The sequence below is a fragment of the Pararge aegeria genome, chromosome 2 (assembly GCF_905163445.1).
Source record: "Pararge aegeria chromosome 2, ilParAegt1.1, whole genome shotgun sequence".
In the NCBI taxonomy this organism is placed as follows: domain Eukaryota; kingdom Metazoa; phylum Arthropoda; class Insecta; order Lepidoptera; family Nymphalidae; genus Pararge; species Pararge aegeria.
The window spans coordinates 9,089,906-9,112,895 of record NC_053181.1 but is presented as its reverse complement, the minus strand read 5'-3'; the positions used below and the strand labels follow the sequence as shown (position 1 = coordinate 9,112,895).

At 34.8% G+C, this 22,990-nt stretch overlaps 1 protein-coding gene across 1 annotated transcript; it reads left to right on the top strand.

Moving 5' to 3' along the window:
• On the top strand, positions 1-10,767 carry LOC120634706 (snurportin-1). Its single transcript, XM_039905479.1, has 8 exons — positions 1-264; positions 1,613-1,706; positions 2,419-2,589; positions 2,990-3,181; positions 4,451-4,581; positions 6,386-6,534; positions 7,158-7,411; positions 9,699-10,767. Exons 1-8 carry the CDS (start codon positions 113-115, stop codon positions 9,786-9,788), a joined length of 1,233 nt encoding a protein of 410 aa, XP_039761413.1. The 5' UTR covers positions 1-112; the 3' UTR covers positions 9,789-10,767.
• The last annotated feature ends 12,223 nt before the right edge of the window (positions 10,768-22,990 follow it).

Sequence of the window (22,990 nt, the reverse complement as noted above, 5' to 3'; positions counted from 1 at the left end):
TTGTGAATGTTCGTGATAAATTATTATATTTTGGATTGTAAAATAGGTAGTAGAAAAGATTAAACTTGTTTTGTTAAGGTATTTTATTTAAGTTTATACTGACTACTTAAAAATGGAAGACGACTTGGAAATTTTGGAGAGAGCACTTTCGAATCTCGAAGCTACAGAATCTCAGGAGAAAAGTTATGAAGGGCTTTACAAGAACTGGGGTAAATCAGGAAGCCAGGAAGAAAGGCGAGCTGAGCTGTTGGAGACTCAGAAAGCGTAAATAAATATTTTGTTATTCAAATTAAGTAATTATGCCTAAAAGTAATAATAGTCTCCATATGCCATAAAAACCTGCCTCTGGTGAGTTGTAGAATACTTTAATACAGATCACGATATTACAACACATCCTTTATTTTGTACCATTCCCTGGAGACCTTTATGTTGTCGGTCTGGATTATTTTCATTAACATAATGGTGTGAGATTAAAAATCTGCCAATCTTTTTGGGCAGGGTAGTCGGTGTAAGGTCTGAATCACTTAGGAGACGAAGCATATTACCGGCAAATTAATTTGCTCTCCAAGATATGGCGGACAGGTTAAGTTAAACTTCTAAAGTCATTTAAATATCAATATTCCTATTTAGATTTAAATATTATTGCATAAACAACACTGTTTGATTTGCACTGTTGAACAGGCATACCACCCTAGTAATCAGTTATTTTTATATGCCACACACACTTTTACACACCACACTCTTCTCAATCCTCAGGAGATGTTGTCTTTACAATGTAAGACAACATCTTATAAGATTTATAACTTTAATCACAAGTGTTACTAACTCTAAAACTGATTCAGTTAAATGGAAGAATTATTATTACCATTATGATAAATCCATAACCAAACCAATACCAGCTGACCAAAAGCCATCTGTCTCCTCTCAGAATGAGAAAGGTTTAGGCTGCTTGCCGAGTGCAGATTGCTACACATCACATGCATTTGATAACATTAGTATCGTCAGGCATACAGGTCCTCCCACAATGTTTTTCTTTCACCATTAATACATGCAAGGGATCAAACATTAGCCTCCTGAAAGGGAGTTATAGTCACTTAATAATAATTAATAAATAAATATACTCAGACAATAAACACACTGCCATCTTCCCCGAGTAGGTTTAGCTTGTGTAATGGTTATATACATAAAAACTTATAATATAGAAATAAACACCCAGACACCAAAAAACATTTATGTTCATCACACAAACATTTTCCAGTTGTGGGAATCAAACCCTCAGCCTTGGATTCAGAAAGTCAGGGTGCTGCCCACTGCACCAGTCGGTCACCTGTCCCACTAGGATGTCACCAATTCATTTTTGAAGTTAATATAAATAAGCAATTAAACAAAAAGGATCCAACCCACACTGATGTTGTTATGAGATAAATGTGTTTGTCACACTTTGTTATGGCCTGTGCATACCTACCACGTTTTTTGAACACGCTGTGATGAATGTCAGAATCAATGTGGATGGGATTCTTTTCATAATGAAAATTGAAATGTTCACATTATAGTTTTAGCCTTCACTTTCATAAAGTAGCCACTCTACATTTCATTTTTATCACCATTGCAGCAATAGAAACAACAAAATAGATAGGTTCCGTGGTATTTTGGAACTTGTTAATGCTGTTGAAGACAATAACAACCTATTCAATACACAAGAGAAGGTAATGTAAATTTTAAAATTATTAAGACTTTTTTGTTGTTGTGCATTGCATTGCGAACTAAAGATTCTGTTTTAATATGTTATGCATCATAAGCACATAAAAATTTAACTGTAAATATTTTTATCTGTTGATATATTTTTGATTTTGAATGGATTCAAATTACTTTGAAATAACCAATGATTTTTTCATTGGTTATTTTATATATTGGTCAAATAAATAATGAACTTCAAGCGCTATATTTTATTCTCTCATAACCAGGTAGTCACCAATTTTCTATGATTATTAGTTTCTGATATTAGTATATTCTGACTTACAACAAGAAAAATAAATATTATTTAACTTTATAAGATTAGCGTAAAGTGTTTTAAGTAGTAGTTGATCTCTATGTGGCAGAGCCCTCCTGGGGAAGTCCTACTGCCGCCGCCTTACTTCTGTTGCCTAGCTGAATTTTGTGTTCTGGTTTGAAGAGTGTGGTGCCAGTGTAATTTCAGGCCCAAGAGGCTTTAAACTTACGCCTTAGGTAGATGAACACAGCTCGGTACTTTTTAGGATAGGTTGGGCTTGCTCTGCAAAATCTTGCTCTATTTATAGGTGATAATTTCCCAGTAACCATCAGGTGAGCCAAATGTTGGTCCCCATCAGTTAATACTATTTAAAAGAAAAATAGTATAAATATCAATAAAATGGTGCTTAATTATTTCTTTCTCGACAGGGTCCGTACAGTCCAAAAGTTTATGTGGCCGGATTCCACAAAACCTGCCTCAAATACAGCAATGTATTGATGTTGTCTGAGTGGATGATTGAGAAGCCAAGTGATTTTGAAAAAAATTGGTTCGTGGTACCCTGCCCAAAGGGTGTGAGGCTGCTTGTTATTGCGAATAACGTAAGTTTTATCAGTATGTCGCATCTTGTATCTGCTTAATTTGTTTAACGATGAGTAATATACTGATATCTTAGACAAAGTTGTAAATCTACTGCTACTCTGATTTATGTATCTTTTTATATTTGTTATGCTACAAGTTAGCCATTGACTGCAATCTTACTCTCTCACAATAGCATAATTTTTATTATTAATATTTATGTTTTTTAAGATTTAGGAATTCCCTACAAAAGATCTATGCCCAGCTGATAACGTCAATCGGTTAAAGTTATGATGATGATGAACAACATTTTTTTTAACATGTAAACACGTACATACGATTTCTATTTTAAAACTAACTCATTCAATGTTGTGGGACCTTGTGATTGCCTAAAAATAAATAATTGTTATTTTCCTTTTACAGGGTATAACAAAATTCTACACAAAGTATGGCCAATTTAAATTTGAGCGCTACACTGGCCTACCAGGTGGAAATCCGTACAATTTTTATCGCAAACATTGTTGTGTATTAGATTGCTTTTACTATCAGCCTTCAAACACATTGTACATTGTGGATTTGCTTGCTTGGAATAACCAACCTATGACAGATGGTGAGGTAAGTCTTCTTTTTAATATATATATATTTTACTATTATTTTCACAAATTTATAGTTGATTAATTAACAACATTCAACAACTAAAACAAACCCATCTGCCAGAATCGGAAGGGGCCTTTAGTCACAGTAAATAAGTATATTCTTACAGCATGGCAGACGCCGTTTTTTTCAGATTTTTCTTTGGGTTTATTGTGTTTTGGGTTGGTGTTGTTTGCAATGTGCATGTTATAGTGTTGGTGTCATTCTCATATTGGTTGACTGTTTGTATGGGTGAGTTCACGATAAAAGATTAAAATTTACAGTATAATATTTTGAAGAACTTGCCTATATAGGCGGCTAGCTGCGGTGGGAGTGACGCTGGTATTGCGGTATGTACAGTATAGGCAACACCAGTCCTTTTCGGGGCGAGTTTGCGGTAAATTTGAGGAGGGGTTTGGGGGGGGGGGGGGGGCGCGTTTGCCATGTGCGAAGTTTCCCGCCCTTTTTTCAATCAATTTCTCCTGGTGTTCTATATTTTAAGTTTCTCTAATTTTTTTTTTTATCGCAGGATTTTAGTCGGGGTTACTAGCTTTGGGGCCTGTTTATAAGTATCGAATTGAATGATCATCATCGTGTAAAAATCTAATCAATCAGCTAATTGACCTTAGCTGAAAATTTGCCACGCAATTTTGGTACAATGCAAAGAAATTCTTTATATCGTTGTATCATTCTTATGCAGTCAGTGCACCCAAAACTTTGTTGTAGTTTGTCTGTTTGTTTTATTTATTTTTCTATACAACATAGTTTATGTTTGCCTAACCACTGCACCAAATATATAGCTTGCATGTTGGAGATGTACAAACAGCAATTTCATTCACACCATAGGTAATGTGACCGACGGATAAGAAAATTGTCTTTGTTAACAATGCATAAGCCGATTTCTGCGAAATTGCGCTCGGTTTACATCCTGGAACATAGGTACGATAGGTGTTTTTTATCCCGGAAAAAAGCGATGACGATTTCGGGGGTAACAGATACCTTACATTTTCGTTGTTAAGTAAGCTTTGATCCAGAAATTATTTTTAATTTATGACCTTATGATGGGCCTTAATAATAAACATGGCATAGCGTCGGAAGTCTTGTCTCACACAACTGAAAGTACCTTTCAAATGTTAGACCGAAACAAGACGCTGTAATTACTATTCCGCCGTTATGCCATGTTTTGTAAGGTTGTTACATTTTTACTGTATGTATGATCTGTAGTGCTTTTAATAAACGCTCTTATTACAGACTGAATTTCGTCGATATTGGATGCAGACCCAGCTGGAAGATTTTCCTGATACGAAAACTATCAATAATAAAAACAAAGTTATAATCGATATACTTCCTATGATGCCCTGCACAACACATTACCTTAGCTTGTGAGTATTATGTCAAAAAAAAAAAATGTTTTAAAAATAGGAATAAAAAAACAAGATTTTCTTTAAGTATATGTTACATATTTGTTAGATCAACGAATTGCGAACGAGGTCGAACCGCACACACACCTCTAACTTTTCTTAGTTAAATGCGTTTTCAGCAATGAAATACTTCAACGGTGTAGGTAAACATAATTAGGAAACCTGTATGCCTGACAATTCTCCAAAATGTTTTCAAAGGTGTGTGAAGTCCACCATTCCGCACTCGGACAGTGTTGTGGACTACGGCCTTAATCCCTGTCATTGTGGAAGGCGACCCGTGCCTTGTGGGCCGGTAAGGGTTTGACATAAAGATGATAGTCACAACTGTCTAGTCACAATTGTGAATGAGAGGAGAGATGCAGATACAAATCTTGCTGGTTAAACCCGAAATTATTACATACATATCTAATTATTAAAGGCATCGTCTAATCCTTCAAAGCACTTTATCAGCAATAGAGTTATACAAATGCGGAATGCCTGAATTATTATTGGTCGTAGCGTGATCTTATATAACATGTACCTAAATGAAACCGAGGTTTTTAAGTAAAGCACTGTTATACTTTTTAGTGAAAGAAATCAGATGCAGCCCTAACATCACATGCAAAATTAAAATCAAGTGATTTCTGTCACTTTATTAGGTACGCATCGCATAACGTAGGTACTATGCGCGTTTCGGTCTTTTATCTTTAATAAAGTTGTCATAAAGTAAACACTTTTTCAATTAGTTTGTATGGAAAAATAAATATGCTTCTTTTGATTTAATATTTATCTTTTTTTACAGAGTGATTCCTTAGGAAATAAGGATATTTCCTGAGGAATCACTCTCTAAAAATAAAGACACTGAGGAACAGTGTTTCGTAATTCGGTTACACGTTGTATACCTATAGCCATCCGCGATAAATTGACTATTTATCACATAAATACTGAGCCAATTTCAAACAGTAATACCTGAGATTAGCGTGCTCAACAAACCGACTCTTTAGTTTTATAATATCAGTATAGAAGTAAATACAGAAATTTCTAAAGTTCTATAAAAACGTTTCTCTACTCCCATGCTTTAAATCCTCTATAAAAGATTGTGATACCGTCATCTTTTTGCCAACATTAAAACGCCCGATGTCCTAATAACCATAATATAACCCAAAGGGATGAATTAATGTATCGAATTTCGTAATAACATTCCTTAGTTTTTTGATTCGATCTCTTCTGCGCCAAGGATTTTCTCAACAGACAGTCACAATAATACTGCAAAACTCGATGCGTGGTATTCGTATAAATTTCAAAAAAAGAACATTGTCAATCACGCGCGTCTCATTACCAACACGTCGCGCGCCGTAAAAAACAGTAAGTGATTCGAATCTCCGCCATTCTTCTTGAATATTTTTATTGCTTTGGTTTCAAAAAATTAGCAATTCAAGTTTTGACAGCCCACCACCAGATATTTTAAATGTTGCAAAAGACTTTTGAAACAAACTACTACCGGAAAAATCAAGAAAACAATGGATCATATTAGGTTACTAGGACTGGCTAGTTTAATGTTAGCAGATGTTTCAGAATTCTCTATAGAAAATTCATTTTATGGGTCTAGATAAAGATCTCTTAGACATAGACTTTATGTACAGGATCTTAATTTTTTTAGGTATTAAAACACTCATGTGATACTATTATCAATAAACCCACACACACATTCGTGTTTTAATACCCCTTATATAACATAAATACAACAGTTGCATAAATAACAATTAAGGTTTGTAATTTCTTACAGCATGCTGAGCTCTTACCCATACTTTAAAGATAATTTTCCTCCACTGGATGGCTTGCTGTTCTACCACAAGAAGGCGCACTACGTCGCAGGTCAAACTCCACTAGTGGGCTGGCTTTACCCATACATGATACCTGAGGTGCTTGGGGAAGGTATACATTATTACTTCTATACTTTATTGTTGTATGTTTAATTTTTGGTTGCTTATTGTGTTCGTTGTTTGTTTATTTTTATGTTTATGTAAAACATATATACATATATATGTTTACCACCTACCAAGCATAATTGTACCTTCTCCTTACCCTTTATTCTATTTGTATTTTTGAGAATTTTCTCTATGCACTGGTGAGCAATTCGGGTTGGTGGGCTTTAACTACTATTATCACAAATTAGTGTAAATAACCGGGACGGCTTTAATTTTTTTTTAAACTATGCATTTTCATATTGCTGTTTAGAAAGACTTGCTCGTTTAAAGTCAAAGTCAATTAATATTCTTTATTCAAAAAACCCTGCTGATGCGTTCATAAGAAAATGTGTACTTAATGGTAGTGAAATCATGGCGATAACTACATTCTTAAACTTAAACGTAACTATAGCTACTCCAAACTAGATCTATAAAGCAACTATAGCTCCGTACAAATCAGATTGACTTATAACATAATATATGAAATTGTTTGTACATTTTTTTTTTACATTACTTGGAAGTGATTGATGGTAAACACGGCCTCTGATGACTTCATAATTATTAGCCAAATATAATTATTTTTTATTACAGAGATCACAATGCATCCAGGATACCTTGAAGAAATGCCAGCTGATTATGTGAATCAAGGAGATTTTATAGAAAAATTTGAGGCCAAGCACAACAAGAAAAACAAACGAGGGAGCAGCAATGCTATGGAAACCAATAGCACTAATGATGTGGCAGAGAAAAATGAGAACGCAGTGATAGGTAATAATGAGGACATGGAGACAAATACACAAGACAGGGAACAAAAAAACGGAGAAGTCAAGGAAAAAGGGACTAAGGTATACTTTTTATTTGTTCGCAACTTTATCTGCGTGTTCTCTATCCCAACCTACGAGTATGTAGTATGTTCCTGATTTTAGTGCGAATATTTCTGCGTGTACAGTGTATACAGAGCCAAAGCTTGGTATAGGCTTCGTATAGTTTTCCAAGCCAAGCCAGTGCGGGCCGCTAGCACTGGGGGGAATAGAACACCCCCCTATTTTCGACGCCCCGCACCAGTCGCTGACGTGTATTTCTAGAGTGCGTTTGTCGTGAAATTATTAAACTGTTTTGTAACAGAAAAACGAGGGACGGTGTGACCGAAAAATTTTAGCATAAATAAGTGAAATATTTTTATACTTTATATACATATATATATATATATTTTTTAAACTATGCGTTTTGATATTGCATAGGCAGACTAGCCCTATATATTTATATACAGCATACGTATACATTTTTATTCAAATTAACCTTAATATATACATAAAACAGTGTTAAGAGGAAAACCAGAAGCCAGAAGTGCTTACGCCGCGGAGATGGTTTCCACTCAAACCTCTTTAAGAGATACTCCTTGAACAGTCTATTTAGAGTTCCAGTACGATGCCGAAGCCGATAAGAGGTTTTATTCGTGTAAATGAAAACCGAAATTATACTTCACAGGCTTTAAAGGTACATTATGTACTAAACGAAAATTTAATAGTTTTTAAATAAACCACTGCCAGAACTCGGAAACAGTCCTAACATCACATGCATAATTAAAATCATGTGACTCCTGTCACTTTATTAGGTACGCGTCGTGTAGCGTAGGTATAATGCGCGTGTCGGTCTTTTATCTTCAATAGGGTTGTCATAAGTAAACCCTTAAAATATTTTGAATTCGTTTTTATGGAAAAATAAATATGCTCCTTTTGATTTAAAATTTTTACAGGGTGAATGCTTATGAAATATACTTATGCATCCTTCAAATTTATTTCGTAATTCCGTTACACGTTGTATAAGTGCCAAATCTCCCTAGCCTATTAATGTCCCACTGTTGTTCAAAAGCTTCCGCTCCTCTTCTCATATGATACATTTGGAACTAAGAACTTCCGTGCTGCTCCAATGCGCGCATAATTAGATACTATCACATTATAGTAAACCCGTAGGCTTACAGAGTACTCCCCGAGGCACGAGAGTTGACACGCCATCAAACGTGTCTTTGAAAAAGTCATATGAGACACGTGTGTCGATATATCGATTATGGTACTACTAATTAATATCAATAACAATACAATAAAATGTTTCGATGATGAGTTTTGAAGGAATTTAAATCAATTTATACTCTATGGTTCGCGCTTCACGGGCCATCATACGTTGAAGCGAGATAGACAGATGCTCAATGTCCCTTATTTAAATCCCTTTACATGCTTCCTAGATACTAGATTACAAGCCTTATAAAATAATGACGGACTAGACATTTAAATGGTATGGAAAAGTATAAAGGCTAGTACAGCAAGTGGTCAGTTACACCGACCCGGCCGTAATGGCTCGATATGACGTAGTTACTGGGACGTGCTAAACAAAGGAAAATTATATGTAATTCTGATACAAAACACTTATAGTATTAAAATTTAACTATAGTAAGCGTCGGTATTAAGCTTCAGAATAACTCTTTACCAGACAGCTTTACGAAGATTAGACATTTAAAAAGACTAACTTCATTCCCGCCATCATAGCGTGGCGTTGCTTAAGCGTTTAAATATTTTTTGCATGCTTTTACCCGTTCACCTTGCGCTGACCTTGTTATCGATTCGCTCGAGTAGAACACATTCATTGAAGCAACTTACAAAACGTAAACAAATAAAGGAACTAAAATGTATTCAAAACTAATTCTGTCTGCACTAAGTAACCGACCGTGCGGTTTGGAGGTATTTGCTAGGTATACGACAAAATTGAGCCGCGTGGAATTTGGATATATTTTTGGGATATTCTTATATTAAACTGATATGGATCTTTAAGCAGTGATAGCGCAGTGGGTAGGAGCTCGTCTTCACTTTCTGGGGGCCGAGTTCGAATCCCGGCACGCACCTCCTAAGTTATTTACGTTTTAATTATGGGTCGATATGGTGATGTTCCACGTATAACCTCTGAAGAGATGCTGTGTTTTTAGGCGATGGTTATACCACCGGTTGGGCCATCTGCTTGTCTCCGTCATTTATCACCTAAAATATAAAAACTATATCTGATTTCTGAAAATTTTGGATTAGACAGTTTATTTATTTTGGTCGTAAATGACTACTCATTGTTACTTTTTAATTGTTACAGAGTAAGAAATCAGTGACCGCCAAGGAGGGCGTGTCAATGGAGACCGAGGAAGCAAAATCAAATGCAGCTAAGCCAATAAGCAGTGAATAAATTAATAGTATAAAAAAAATGTTATTGTAGAATAAGAGCCATCGCACACTAGATCGGCTCAAAACCAATACATTACAGTCAGCCACACGTACATTGACGTGAGTTGACCGGCCTAAAGTTTGCTCTACCAAAAGTTAGGGTATATACCATGTACAATTGTACAGTATCAACATTTAATTCCTAAAAACTGGCCTTTCAATAGTGACTTTATTCAGTCCGGCCAACTTAGTGCCATTGTGAGTGTTTGAACACTAATATGTTTTAGTGGCGGTTTAAACTACTTCAAAATGGCTTCAAAAAGCTACGTGAACAAGACTGAAATCTTGCCTGCGTGCGAAATGCAATGTGAAGCAAAGTTTCAGCACATCTTTGTTACTGGTAATATTAACGTGTATGTTACGATTGGAAAGTTATAAAGAATGAGCAGGTTCAACGCTGATGTGTGTATTTTTAGACGTTATATTTCGGAGTGAAGCTTTCGGAGGGCAACAAAAGTGCGCGCACATGTGACACGGGTTGATGTTAAAACCAAATGAGAATGATTTTAAGTTTATTCGTAGTATTTGATGTTGTCTATTGTGTTAAGTAACTCAATGCAAATCTAAGTATAACAACAAACAAGCAAAAGAAGAATCGATTTTTCTTTTTTCTTCTGTAAGTTTTGTGAACCTACAAAAAAAATTATTGTAGTACGCTTAGCACCTCGGTAATACATGTGGCTTTGATTTATACTAATCTCTTATCATTATTAAGCCACTTCGTAGCGCGAGCCTGTGTAGATTCTAATTAACATAATTGTTGTATTTAGATGCTTTGAAAAATATCCGATATTTTTATATCTATTTTGTTACCATTGAACCGCTAGGCATCTTAAGGATCTGTATCCCTATATGGTCGATACCGTGGACGCGTACAAAGCGCTTCGCATCTTCGGTTCTGATCCGTACTGCTAGGATCTGGAATGCCTTTCCAGCTTCCATTTTCCCCAGTACCTACTATATGAGTACCTTCAAATCAAGAGTGAATAGGCATCTTCTAGGCAAGCGCGCTCCACCTTAGGCTGCATCATCGCTTACCAACATCGCGTCTATAAACATAGAAAAAAAGAAAATATAAGTACTTTTATTTATTCTGCGTTGTGGGCGAAATCCTTAATCCATAATGATAAATTAATATGAATGAAAACTATCTCGTATACATTTGTTTATTGGAGTAGTTTTGAATAGCATTTATATAAGAACTTGTGTAGTGATCCGCGATCTCTAACCGCGCATGATAGATTGATGTCTTTGAAACTATCTCATAGGCAGTGGCGTGCAATGGGTTTCTTACCAGGGGATGCATACGGTAGGAAAATTGCATAAATGGCAAAAATCCTGCTCCTACAAGAATTATTATATCAATTATATGGTAAGCTGTGCTTTTGTGTATGTATGAAGTGCAAGCCACTGCTCATAGGCTAGTATCTATTGTTAGATATTTGTGTGTACGACTTACATATTTATTTATGAACTTGTGTAGTGCTAGAGGACCTTTATCCACACATGATAGATCGATGTCTATGAAAACTATCTCATATGTTAATATCTATGGTTAGATATTTGTATCTTTGTTCTGTGTGCCACACTTACATGATTGTGATCATGTGTAGTGGGCAAATTCCTTAATTCGCAAACTATAAATCGATGTCTATGAAAACTATCTTATATTTTATAAATATTACTAGCCGTTTCCAGCCTGCTTCAATGGGCGAATTGAAAAAGGAAATAAATTACATTTTATGTTTCATTTTTATTTTTTTTTTTTATATTTTTATTATTCTCCTTTTTTTTTATTTTTGTATGAACATAAATAGGCCCCGCGGATAGAACTGTAAGCATCGATATTGTTTAGACTTACTCAAATTCCAAATTCCATCGATTTAGCCTGTATCTTTCATCCAGGTGATTTTTCTCACTAATATTCATTGTAACTTTCAATGTGCAATCATTATAACATTTCCGTGCCTTTCTTCCAAAAATTAATAATAATTGACATGAAGAAAAAAATTTGAAATGAGCATTGAAAGTTTAAGTTAAAGTCATTGCAAGTCTCATATGTGAAGTTGAAATCTGTCTAGGTTCAAGTGCGACGAATTTTCTGTTAACTAAATTTTCTCCGTGACATCAATTTTTTATAGAAAATTAATTGTGCATGTTTTTTATGAATTCTATTGGAATAAGTAACTAAATTTCTTTTCCACATCTCATGTGCTTGGAAAATGCATTCATTTTAATCTGTTACATTTCCGCGATCCCGCAATAAAAGAATTCGTCGGTTATGTAGTCTGCAAAAGTAAAATGAATGTAAAATTCTTAGTCCGTTGATTGGATAGCTACATGTAAAGTTAAGTTTTTGGAACCTCTCAATGACTTTTTCTCCGCTGCCAAAAAGACGATTGTTGTAAGGAAATACACGAATATCCCTACATACACGAAGATCCCCACCAAATTTGGAGTCTGTAGAAGTTACAGGTTAGAAATAAACATTTTAGATTTTAACACCCACCCCCGCAATTCCTGTCGGAAGTAGACTTTATTGAAATCCATTTTGAGATGTTCTTTATGTGAATAATAAAAGATTCCTACCATATTTAGAATTTTTAGAAGCTATATTTCGAAATTGAAATTTTTTATTGTTAACACCCACCCCCGCGAACCTTATTGGAGGTGATTAATTGTAAAATCCGCTCGAAGATCATTTTTATATTACATATAGAATACTCTCACTAAATTTGGAGTCTATAGAAGCTATCGCTTGGAAATTGAAAATTTTTATTGTTAACGCCCCCGCAATCTTCTTTGGGGTGGGATATCGTAAAATTTGTTCATAAATCATTTTTACATCACTTATAGAAAATTCCTACAAAATTTGGAGCTTGTAGGAGCTTTAGCTGGAAAATTAAAAATATTAATTGTTAATACCCACCCCCGCAACCCCCTGTGGGGTCACCTATCGTAAAATTCGTTCATAGCCTATTTCTACACCTCTTACAGAAGATTCCTACCAAATTTGAAGTCTATAGGAGCTATAGTTTAAAAACGGGAATTGTTCATTGTTAACGCCCCCGCAATCCCCTTTGGGGAATGAATTTCTTAAAATCTATTCATAGCTGACCTCTACATAGCAAAAGTAATATTCCTACCAAGTTTCACGTTTCTAAGTCTTATGGTTCCCGAGATTTCGTGGTGAGTGACTATATAGATGGGAATTCTTCGATTATCATCGAAATTTTTAACTTTTTATCGGGCTTTTTTAAAATTTTCTTACATACAAAACTTTCTCCTGACAATTCTGAAGATAAAAAAAAGCCCAATTAGTCCAGCCGTTCTCCACTACCGTGAGTAGATTCTTAGCTGAATGTAAACAACCATAATCCGTTTAATACACTCTGTTGAAATCCATGAAAACAAAAGAATCAAGAGAAAATGCTTATCTTTTGTTTTTATTAGCGGGATAAATGTTCATAAAAGTAAAACAGCAATAAAAAAATGAAGGAATGTTGGAATTCAAAAAATAGATAGCCATAAACCATCTAGGAAAAATTTCGCATCGAATGGTGGTAGTTTCATGTCGATACGATCAGTGGTTTAGGCGTGATTGAGCCTCAAACGAAGACCATTTTCATTATATATATATAGATTAGATGTTTATCGGAGTAAGCTTGTTTACCACTTTCATATTTATTAATGAACTTGTGTATTGATAGACAACCTTTATCCACACATTATAGATCGATGTCTATGAAATTATCCCATATTTTTATATGTACCTTTAGCCATTCGTATCTCTGTCCTATGCCTATGCCAATTACACGCTTATGTAGTTAGAGGGAACCTTAATCTACAAATTATTAATTGATGTCTACGCAAATTTGTATCTGCATTTAGATTTTTGTCTATGTAATTTCTTGAACTTACATTAGGTAAGTTTCACTAGATTTCTTGAAAGAAACACATCCGATGTCGTGACTTGCGTAAAATGGTCGCAAAATTAGTAGTCCAATCTGAACACGTTTTTATAATATAATACTAAGGCGTAAAGCTGCGCAGTGTACAAAAGCCTTCGACCAATAATCAACTAGATCAGCAGCCCGATACAAAATCTAAGAGAAAAAGTTTCTGCTGTTTTACTCATGGTTATCTGTCAAAAATTAACGCCTAATATTAAATACATATCGTATCTCGTTAACGGACTTGAGGGCCTTACTGCGCAGTGGGCATTTTACAATTCATCAAATAACATATGACATAATGATGTCATTTTTTAGCCTGGTTTATGAATGAATAGATATACTTTTATTGCACACCACAAAAGTACATAAAAAAAGGAAAATTATAACAAAACAACGTATACAATTTGGCGGCCTTATCGCTTCATAGCGATTTCTTCCAGGCAACAAATGGCGAAGAAAAGATATACAGAAAATAGTTTGGTGGTGCAGATATACATACACCCATAAAATAAATATATCATTACTTATATTTATGCATATTATCTAGCACATTTATTGGCATGCAATTGTAAAAAGGTAAGGAACCTATTTTTACTTGACGCAATCAAAAAAACTATACTTAAGAATTCATTGTCGAGATACATCCGCACTTGCGTACACAACTGTAGCTATTTAAGTATTAAGTAATCTTTTCGTCCGCCGTGAACTATGCGCAAGTTCATTTACGGGCACCCGAAAGGAATTCTGACTTCTCTATTTAAACGCTGTGAACTACGCGCATGTGTGAACTTTAAGGCGTCTAAAAATCAGACTGAATATAAAGGGTTAAATAAAAAATACGAGAAAGCTCTCGGCCTTTTTACTTTAAAACTAACAAGTGTTCTACGTTTTTTGATTTTTAACTCTATAGTTTGTGGAATATTCAATATTCAATATCGACGACTCTATCGTGCGTGCACGCAGCGGTTTGGCAACAGGGGCATGTATTTGGTTTCATGTGTAATATCACTACAGAAATAACATTTGTAATTTTGATTTATAACTTTTTTGTAAGAAATAAATTAATACTGAATTTTGAAAAGTCGTACATAAAAGTTGTTAGTTTTAGTGATAAGAACTACAATACCAAGAGGTTTCCGGTATTTTTGATTTAACCATGTATAGACTGTACCACTGATTACTTATACTGTAACTACAAAAACCAACTAATATGTTTAGTTTTGTTCAAGTTTTAACAAAGTGTTAGACGTATTGCAAAGCGTGAATTGTCACTGCTTTGTTATGAAATTGTGCTTTAAGCTACATTTTTTGTTGCCGTACTTGACGCGTATATGTTGTACTGTATATTGATCAATGCATATGCAAGCGTCAAAAAAAAAAAAAATTCAAAACGATGGATATAAAAATACTTATAATTTATGGAAAGACGCTAGCATATAACCTGTTAAACTCATAATTAGTATTGTGTAACCTATTTGGTACAATCAACACAAGATTGGACTGGGTATTAAATGGCAACTTTCTATTGTTTTTACCTAATTTTATATTACCTACTGAGATAAAAAATAAGAAGTTTAAACATTCGCCACATCTTTGTAGCTACTGGTGCGAATGTGTAAAAGCATACTTAATTTATTGAATAATTTTAATTTTATAGGAGCATTGTTTAAGTAATATCGAAGTTACATACTGAAAATAAATGCTACAGCTCCCATGTTGCGTAAATTTTTCGACATGTTTGCAACCTGTCGTCTTTATAGGTTAATAGTTTCTTTTAAAAATGTATCACTAACACTCTATTAAAGATATGATTATATTTTTATATATTTCTGTTTTTGTATAAAAAGTACGTTAAAAAAATTTGCCAACCAATTGTAATAACATGAAGTAATCCGTGACCCCATTTGTTCTTAAATATTGTCAAATATAATTTATTGTTTTTCTTATTTAATTATCTTTTGCTTTTGTATTTTTGGTTTTCTATAGTATTTATATGGGCCTTGTTGCCTGATGCACATAAATAAATAAAAAATAAAACAGGCCTGTGTAATAAAAACGCGTAATGTAGCGATTGTGAAACGAGTCGCACTTATGCACACCATCGACATTAGAAAAGCTACCTTATACGCAGGCAGCACTTTTTCAGTACGTAAACTACCAACCAATACTCGTAGTTGTTAAAATTTACCAGCTTATCGAATGTTCCATGTTATATGTAGAAAGTAATAAACATGTTTGATTGAATTAAAAGTTATCTTTTCATTATAGTCGTAAAAATGTAATAGGCCCGTTTTGACATTTGTCATCGCGACGTAACTAGTTATGGAACCATAAGACTTGAGACTCGATACTCACGATAAATCAATTCAAGTTTGTATCAGTACTTGATTGATATTATTATGTATTGTAAAGTGTTCGTTTGTTCAAAGTATTCCTTGAACTTCACAAGCAATACGCGTGACTGGCTGTTGATTATACGTCCACTTTTCAACATGTTGAAACAGAGTTAGTACTAAATAACAACAAACACAAAAATCGAGTCAAATCACTATGTTTTAATTAATGTCCAAAATAGAAGAGCCATAGTTAACGTAATAGTAAACAATATATATCAAACTTAAACGAGCGCACAGTCAACTTTACAAGATGAGGAACGAAAAACTGCGCAATGCGCGCGGGGACGCTTCAGTCATGTGCCGCTTGGTCAGATACATCATCTCAGACTCATTATTTAGAACCCATTTTGAGAACCAAGCTCATTCTTTGCAGTAAAGATAACTACAAAATATTTAATTTCGATATTCAGTAAAAAAATGGTTACAGCTCTAGTATAAAAAAAAAAAGACTGAGAACGTAACTGTTTTCGGAACGTTTCGCAACAATTATAAATTGCATGCAATTATAATTGCAATAACAATTATAAAGTAAGCGCAAAAAGAATACTCGCAATATATTCTTTCATATTATTTAACGTCCCAAAAAAATTGGCGTATTTTTTAAAACACTGCATGTAATTTATTTTTATTTTATTGTTTCTTACAGTTTCGTTCCAAGTTACATTCTATGGTCTATCACAAATGTCAAAACGGGCCTATTACATTTTTACGACTATAGTTTCCCATATATATTTAAATTTGAGTGCCGATTGGCGCAGTGGGCAGTGTCCCTGATTTCTGAGTCCAAGATCGATCCCCACAACTGGAAATGTTTGTATGATGAACATGAATGGTTTTCAGTATCTTCGCGTTTATCTGTATATTATTAGCTATTTATGCAACTGTTTTAATACCCTTTATTATATAAAGGGTATTAAAACACGAATGTGATATATAATATCACATTAGTTTTTTAATACCTAATTATCAACAGTTGCATTCAATACTTTATATACTCCCATAATATGAAACCATTAAAACAGCCAATCTTAGTAACCTAATATCATCCAAGTATGAGTATATTCAAATAAACTAAGTATTAATGAAAGAGTTATTTATCGTAGCAGCCATTACTCATTTTAGAAGCTGCTCGGGTTCGAAAACCGGCAGAGGCAATTTTATAATTTATAATTTTTTGACTTCTCGGATCTGGTGGGAGGCTTCGGTCGTGGTTAATTATAACCCTATCGAGAACACGTTTTTTTTATCATGCCTTATGTAAAGCAATGATGCGGTCTAAATTGGGGCGCGCTTGCCTAAAAAATGCCAATTCACTCTTGCCTTGAAGGCATTCAAGTTGTATATCACGAAACACAGAAGCCGGAAGAACGTTCCAAACTTTAGAGGTCCGTATTAGAAAAAGTAAAGCGAGTAAATAAAAAGCGCTTCGTGCGTTTTGCCTGTATGTCAACCACATAAGGATGCCTTTCACGGCGTCTGGCTGTTCTGTGGAAGAATGGTGCCGGATTAACAAGATTATGAAGTTCGTGAGCACACTCGGCAAACTATATCCTGCCGATGATTCTTCTGGCGCGAGAATCCACCGAGTCTAAGGCTTCAGTCTGGTACTAGGCAGAGCCATCCCACAGATGACTACAGTATTCCATGCTGGTTGGGATATGAGCCTGGTAAAGTGTAAGAAGTTGTCCCGGCGTGAAATCCCGCTTAACCTTGTTAAGGATACCAAGTTTTTTAGCATCAGTTTTGACGTTATACTCGATACTTTTCCCATAGTTAAGATTGGAGGAGATGTTGATACCCAAGAGCTCAATATGGTTGTAAGCAACCCTGGCACGGATACACCCTGGAAAGAGGGAGCGAAGGTAAAAGGGCTCTTTTTTGGGCAAGGGCAGTCATTTGTTATAGTTAATTCAATGTATTTAAAATAAGGCAAAACTGGAGTAGGTCCACGGGACGGAAATTTGCTATTGACAATGTTTACGTGATTGAAGGTTTAAACTCTAACCGCAAGAACTGATATATTATTCGCCCGCCGGTCGTTTGTTCAAATTTTGCACTTCCAGTACGATTGAAAAAACTTTACGTTCGGAATCTGATTTATGAGTTAAGTATAGCCTATGTAGCAGTACGCTGCAACCCGTTACTTACGCGGGCGAAGCTGTCTCAATAATATACCTAGTGGTTAACATATTTGAATATGGGTTTCATATTATATGACCCAAAAATGATTTAGCGATTCTCAGTAGCTAGCTCCGTTTCACGAGTTAAGAGATCGGCGTTGTCCAGTAGCAGCCTCGTACCTCGTAAAGCACTTTTTTTCCTATACTAGTTAGCCTTTGTCTACAATCTCACCTGGTGGTAGGGAATGATGCTAAGATGGTAAGGACTAACCTATTAAGGAGTAAGACTTTTATTAAACCAATAGGTACTCAGTATCATTAAGCTCAAGACTTCTGTCCTTTATCTCTTATATTTTTTATCATATCAACACTAAATTTAGGTAAATATAAGGTGATAGTATAACCTACCCAGTACAAAAAGATTTTTATAAATCGGTTAACATTTTACGGAGGTATTGTGTAAAATCGTCAAACCAATTCATCCCCTCTCCTAGAGGAACTGAGCTGCATTTTGGCATAAAAATTATCCTATGTGTAGGTACGTAGTATGAACTCAAATCGTGCAAAGTTCATTTGAATTCGTTCAATAGTTTCAGTGTGATGCGCGGCCATGATACAGACAGACAGACAAACAGGCATAAATTAAAAAAAAAAACAGTTTTGGCTTAAGTTTCGATTATAGAGAGCCCTCCAAATTTCTTTTAAATATGTTCAATGTACAAAATTCGACCCGTTACGGTTTCATTATAAGTATTTAGGTATAGATGTAATTTTAGAAACATGAGGAAAATACCTAAGTTACCAGCTCAGAAACAGTCTTTCGGTCTAAGCTAAAGCCTACATGTATGTATTAAAATGCTTAATATCCATCATTTTACTACCATATAGTCGTTTGGCTTATAAGATAAAATTGGAACGGCTATTTGCAGATCATAAAATCGGACGATGTTTTCATGCGATGTGAATATTAGGGAAGGCTCATAAAGTTAGCCTTGGTTATGAAATTGGGTAGGGTGTTTACCATCTTTAAGATGGATTAGTTCGTAGCCTTAGATTAATGATCACCCCCTACTAGATTAATACGTTGGTATTACTAATATTAGGTATTATCAGTTGTAGAGTAATTTGCGTCAGGCATAACTTTTGATATGCAAATCTGATTATTCAACATGAGTTTTACTATTTATCCTATAATAAACTCGCTGTTGCTGGCGAGTTCATTCGAGTTGAATTTTTTTTAAGCATCCCGTAGGAACAGTTTATTTGAGAGATGTGTGGCATTAGCATCAGTAAAAACTAGTTAATTGCGCTGGGTAAGCAATGGTAAATGACTGACTAACTTTTTAGGTTGGAAGGAGAATTTAAGGTATCCAGCTACGTTGGTTTATGAAGAATTTAATATGGACTTTCACGCGATTTAACCTACCCTGAGAACAGCCAAAAAAGACGAATTTATTGATTTATGGTCCAGCCACGTTCAAGCACGCTCTTTGAGAAAAACCAACAAATATAACAGTTTAAAACACAGCGTCACTGTGAGTAGTCAGCACTCGAATAAAAGAAACAGCAATGTCGGGTTCCAACGATATAAATATAATTTCGTAACTTAAGCACGAAGCGAAACAAACCTGTCCACGAGTTTAAAGTGTAACGTTGACGCAGAAAGGAATTTAAAGAAAACTTACTTAACGATTGACGTCATTTCTCTACGAGGCTCTACTCCCTCCTACTTCACCCTTGAGTCTACAACATTCATCGGTTTTCCGACTCATGGGCCCTGAACATTGCCACTTAGCTTTGCAACACGTTGAGCTATGTCGGTACCGAATTCTGGTTCTTCGATTGATCTTATCAAAAGAACAGAAACTCATAAAATATCACTTATATAGTAAGTAGGTACCTACTATACCTGCTATAATCACTTAAGAAATTAGTCTTTTTGTGTCTCCTTGGCGTTACAAATACCTTGATGTCTTTTTTATTAAGAGAAATGACTTTGTTACATTAGTAGGTGATATTATCAAGACTAAAGTTATCTAGGTTTTATAGGCTGAAAATCTCTTAATGGTCGCTATATTATCTAGAGACCGGTCGATTAAGAAAATGTCTTATATTTTTCGTTAAACTAAAAATCGTGTTCACAACTAACCTCAACTGTAGGTATACCAAGCTAATGGTATTTTCTGTAGGTAGTTCCATAGGTAATAAAAGAACATACCTAAGTAAAGTTTATTGCATTTTTACACTAAAAGCATTTTTAAAATGTGAAGCTCAGTCAGATCTCTTTCTTTTAATCTCCTTCACACACACTTCCTCAAAATTCGCCACTGCCATTTTAATTTAATGTTTTAATGACTTCAGATTATGATGGCGTTATAAGCATGCCATACTCTCTACCATATACCATATTAACCGCTTTACTTGAAGGAGAAATTTGAGTATATAGGTCGACCGGATGAAGTTCTCCGCACTGCGAGGAAACTGATCCTAAAGGTTTCACTGACACAAGTCCTTCACTATTCAGGCTGTTAAGCATTGGAATGGCTTGCCGTTGGCTAAAAGAGAGGCAAAATACATTTAAACCCTTAAAAAACTTGTAGTAAGTAGTTACTTATTTATTTATTTATCAGTATTGTTGTTTTATATATTGTTATTGTTGTTATATTTAGTTGTGCAATAGAATATTTTTATACGGTTATATGTATATATAAATGTACACCTACATACTTATATAACCTACTTACTTTCTGTATTTGATTTAAAAAAAATGAAAAAAACCTGTATTAAAAAAAAGGCAATATTCAGTTTTTATTTAATAGTAGCCTAGCCAGGCATTTTTTAGCCATCCCACTCACGATGTTATTTCTAATTTACTAAATTTGCTGAAGAAAAAAACTTTCATCGACTAAACAGATGGGTACGTTCTTACTTTGGTTCTTAGAAGATATCTATATTTTAAAATAATACATAAATAATAAGCATATTATGTCTACTCACTCAATTATGATAGCTTGGTACTAAAACTAAATCACTAAAAATTTAAACAACAAGAAGTCAGTAGATACATTTTAACGACTGCTGGTAGGTATTTTATCGCTGCAAAGCCATTTAATCGCCTTTTTCTCAACGAAGCGTAAGTAGGTATTTTATACATGGCCTTTTTATCAGGGTTCCGTTAGCAAAGTGGCAAATAGACGCCTCGCTTAGTCGGCCTGTCATAATTAGATACATATTTAAGCAACTAAAAAATGGTAGAGTATAATTATTTAATGGAAATAGGGATTTAATTGTTTTATAAATATAACCTAAAATAAACTATTTAAAACTAAATAAAATCCAAAACGTCCACTAATTCATTACCAGCATTTTATAAGTTTTCTAAATTTCACGAAAATTAGATATGTAAAATTGGGGTTGGAAAATGTTGTTACCTCTGAATTAGACGTATGAAATTGGGCAGGTCGTTTAGCCGTTAATAAAAAGGATAAGATATTTAGACAACGATTATCCACCAGGAACCTGTTAAAACTTTATTGCAATAAAAAAAAATCCATCCTTCGCCTGGTGGCTGGGTAATGGAAACGCTTATGCACACAATATCAACACAGCCAGCTGTAACTACCGTGGAAGTACCTGGCGGATTCCTATAGGAACTTCGTGATGGGCTCACCCAGAACGCAGGAAGGAAGCAATTTTCAACTTTAAGTGTGCCAGATTATGCACATGAACCCTTATTTTCATGGGGTCCATGGTGGTTATATCGGACCCTTACGGTGTAAAACCCCGCGGGGTTAAACTCGTCGCTGGCTGGTTCATAGGTACAGCCCAGTCAGCGGCGCCTAGAGAGGCAGAACCTTCCCTGGAATCATACGACTCCATCGAAGGTACACAAGATGCGTCTTCCAACTCGAGGACTTACTTCCGACGGGTGACATATTAAATCCTACGGAACCCTAACTTTACTGCACTTGACACGCAATGGTACAGTTGTTTGTACTTACGAACTTCCGATCGTAACTTAACCGGAACTCCTTTAAGATGTGTGTATCCAATTCTGATTTTTATTTTCCACGTTTTTATTAAGGCAATAAAATAGAAGGACCATGAATAACACTTTACATATAAATGTAGGAAAACGTGGAGATGCGTAAATGTAATTTTCGTTTTTATACCTGAATGTTTATGTGCCGGATAAATGTCGCTTGGAAAGGTGTTGGGATATCTCTATCATAATTTTTTGTAGTAACTTATTTCTATACATGCGTAGGTTGTACATGAGAACCATACCGCATTTTAGGAACTTACACTTTTGCTGATTATTAAAGAGGGCAAGAAAACTAATCCACCTAGATCTGGCTATCTATCTTCTTCTATTTGGTTATGAGTATACTCTCGAGTTGAACCCATTGTCACATCGGAAGAGAAAATTATAATATTGAAAACGAGGGTAATTTCAAATTTTGAAGCCACAGATAAATTTATTAATTACTCCAGATCAATCCAGCCCTGAAATGTTGCTGTTTCAGCAATTTTAATAGTTTTTTCTTTCTAGAAATCAGTGTAGACACATTTTAATGACCTAATTGATCTTCATTATCAAACTATTTCCAGCCGACTGCAGAGCTGGGTCTCTTCTCAGAATGAGCGTGACTTGGCCGTAGTCCGCCACAGTACTGCACAAGTCAGATTGGT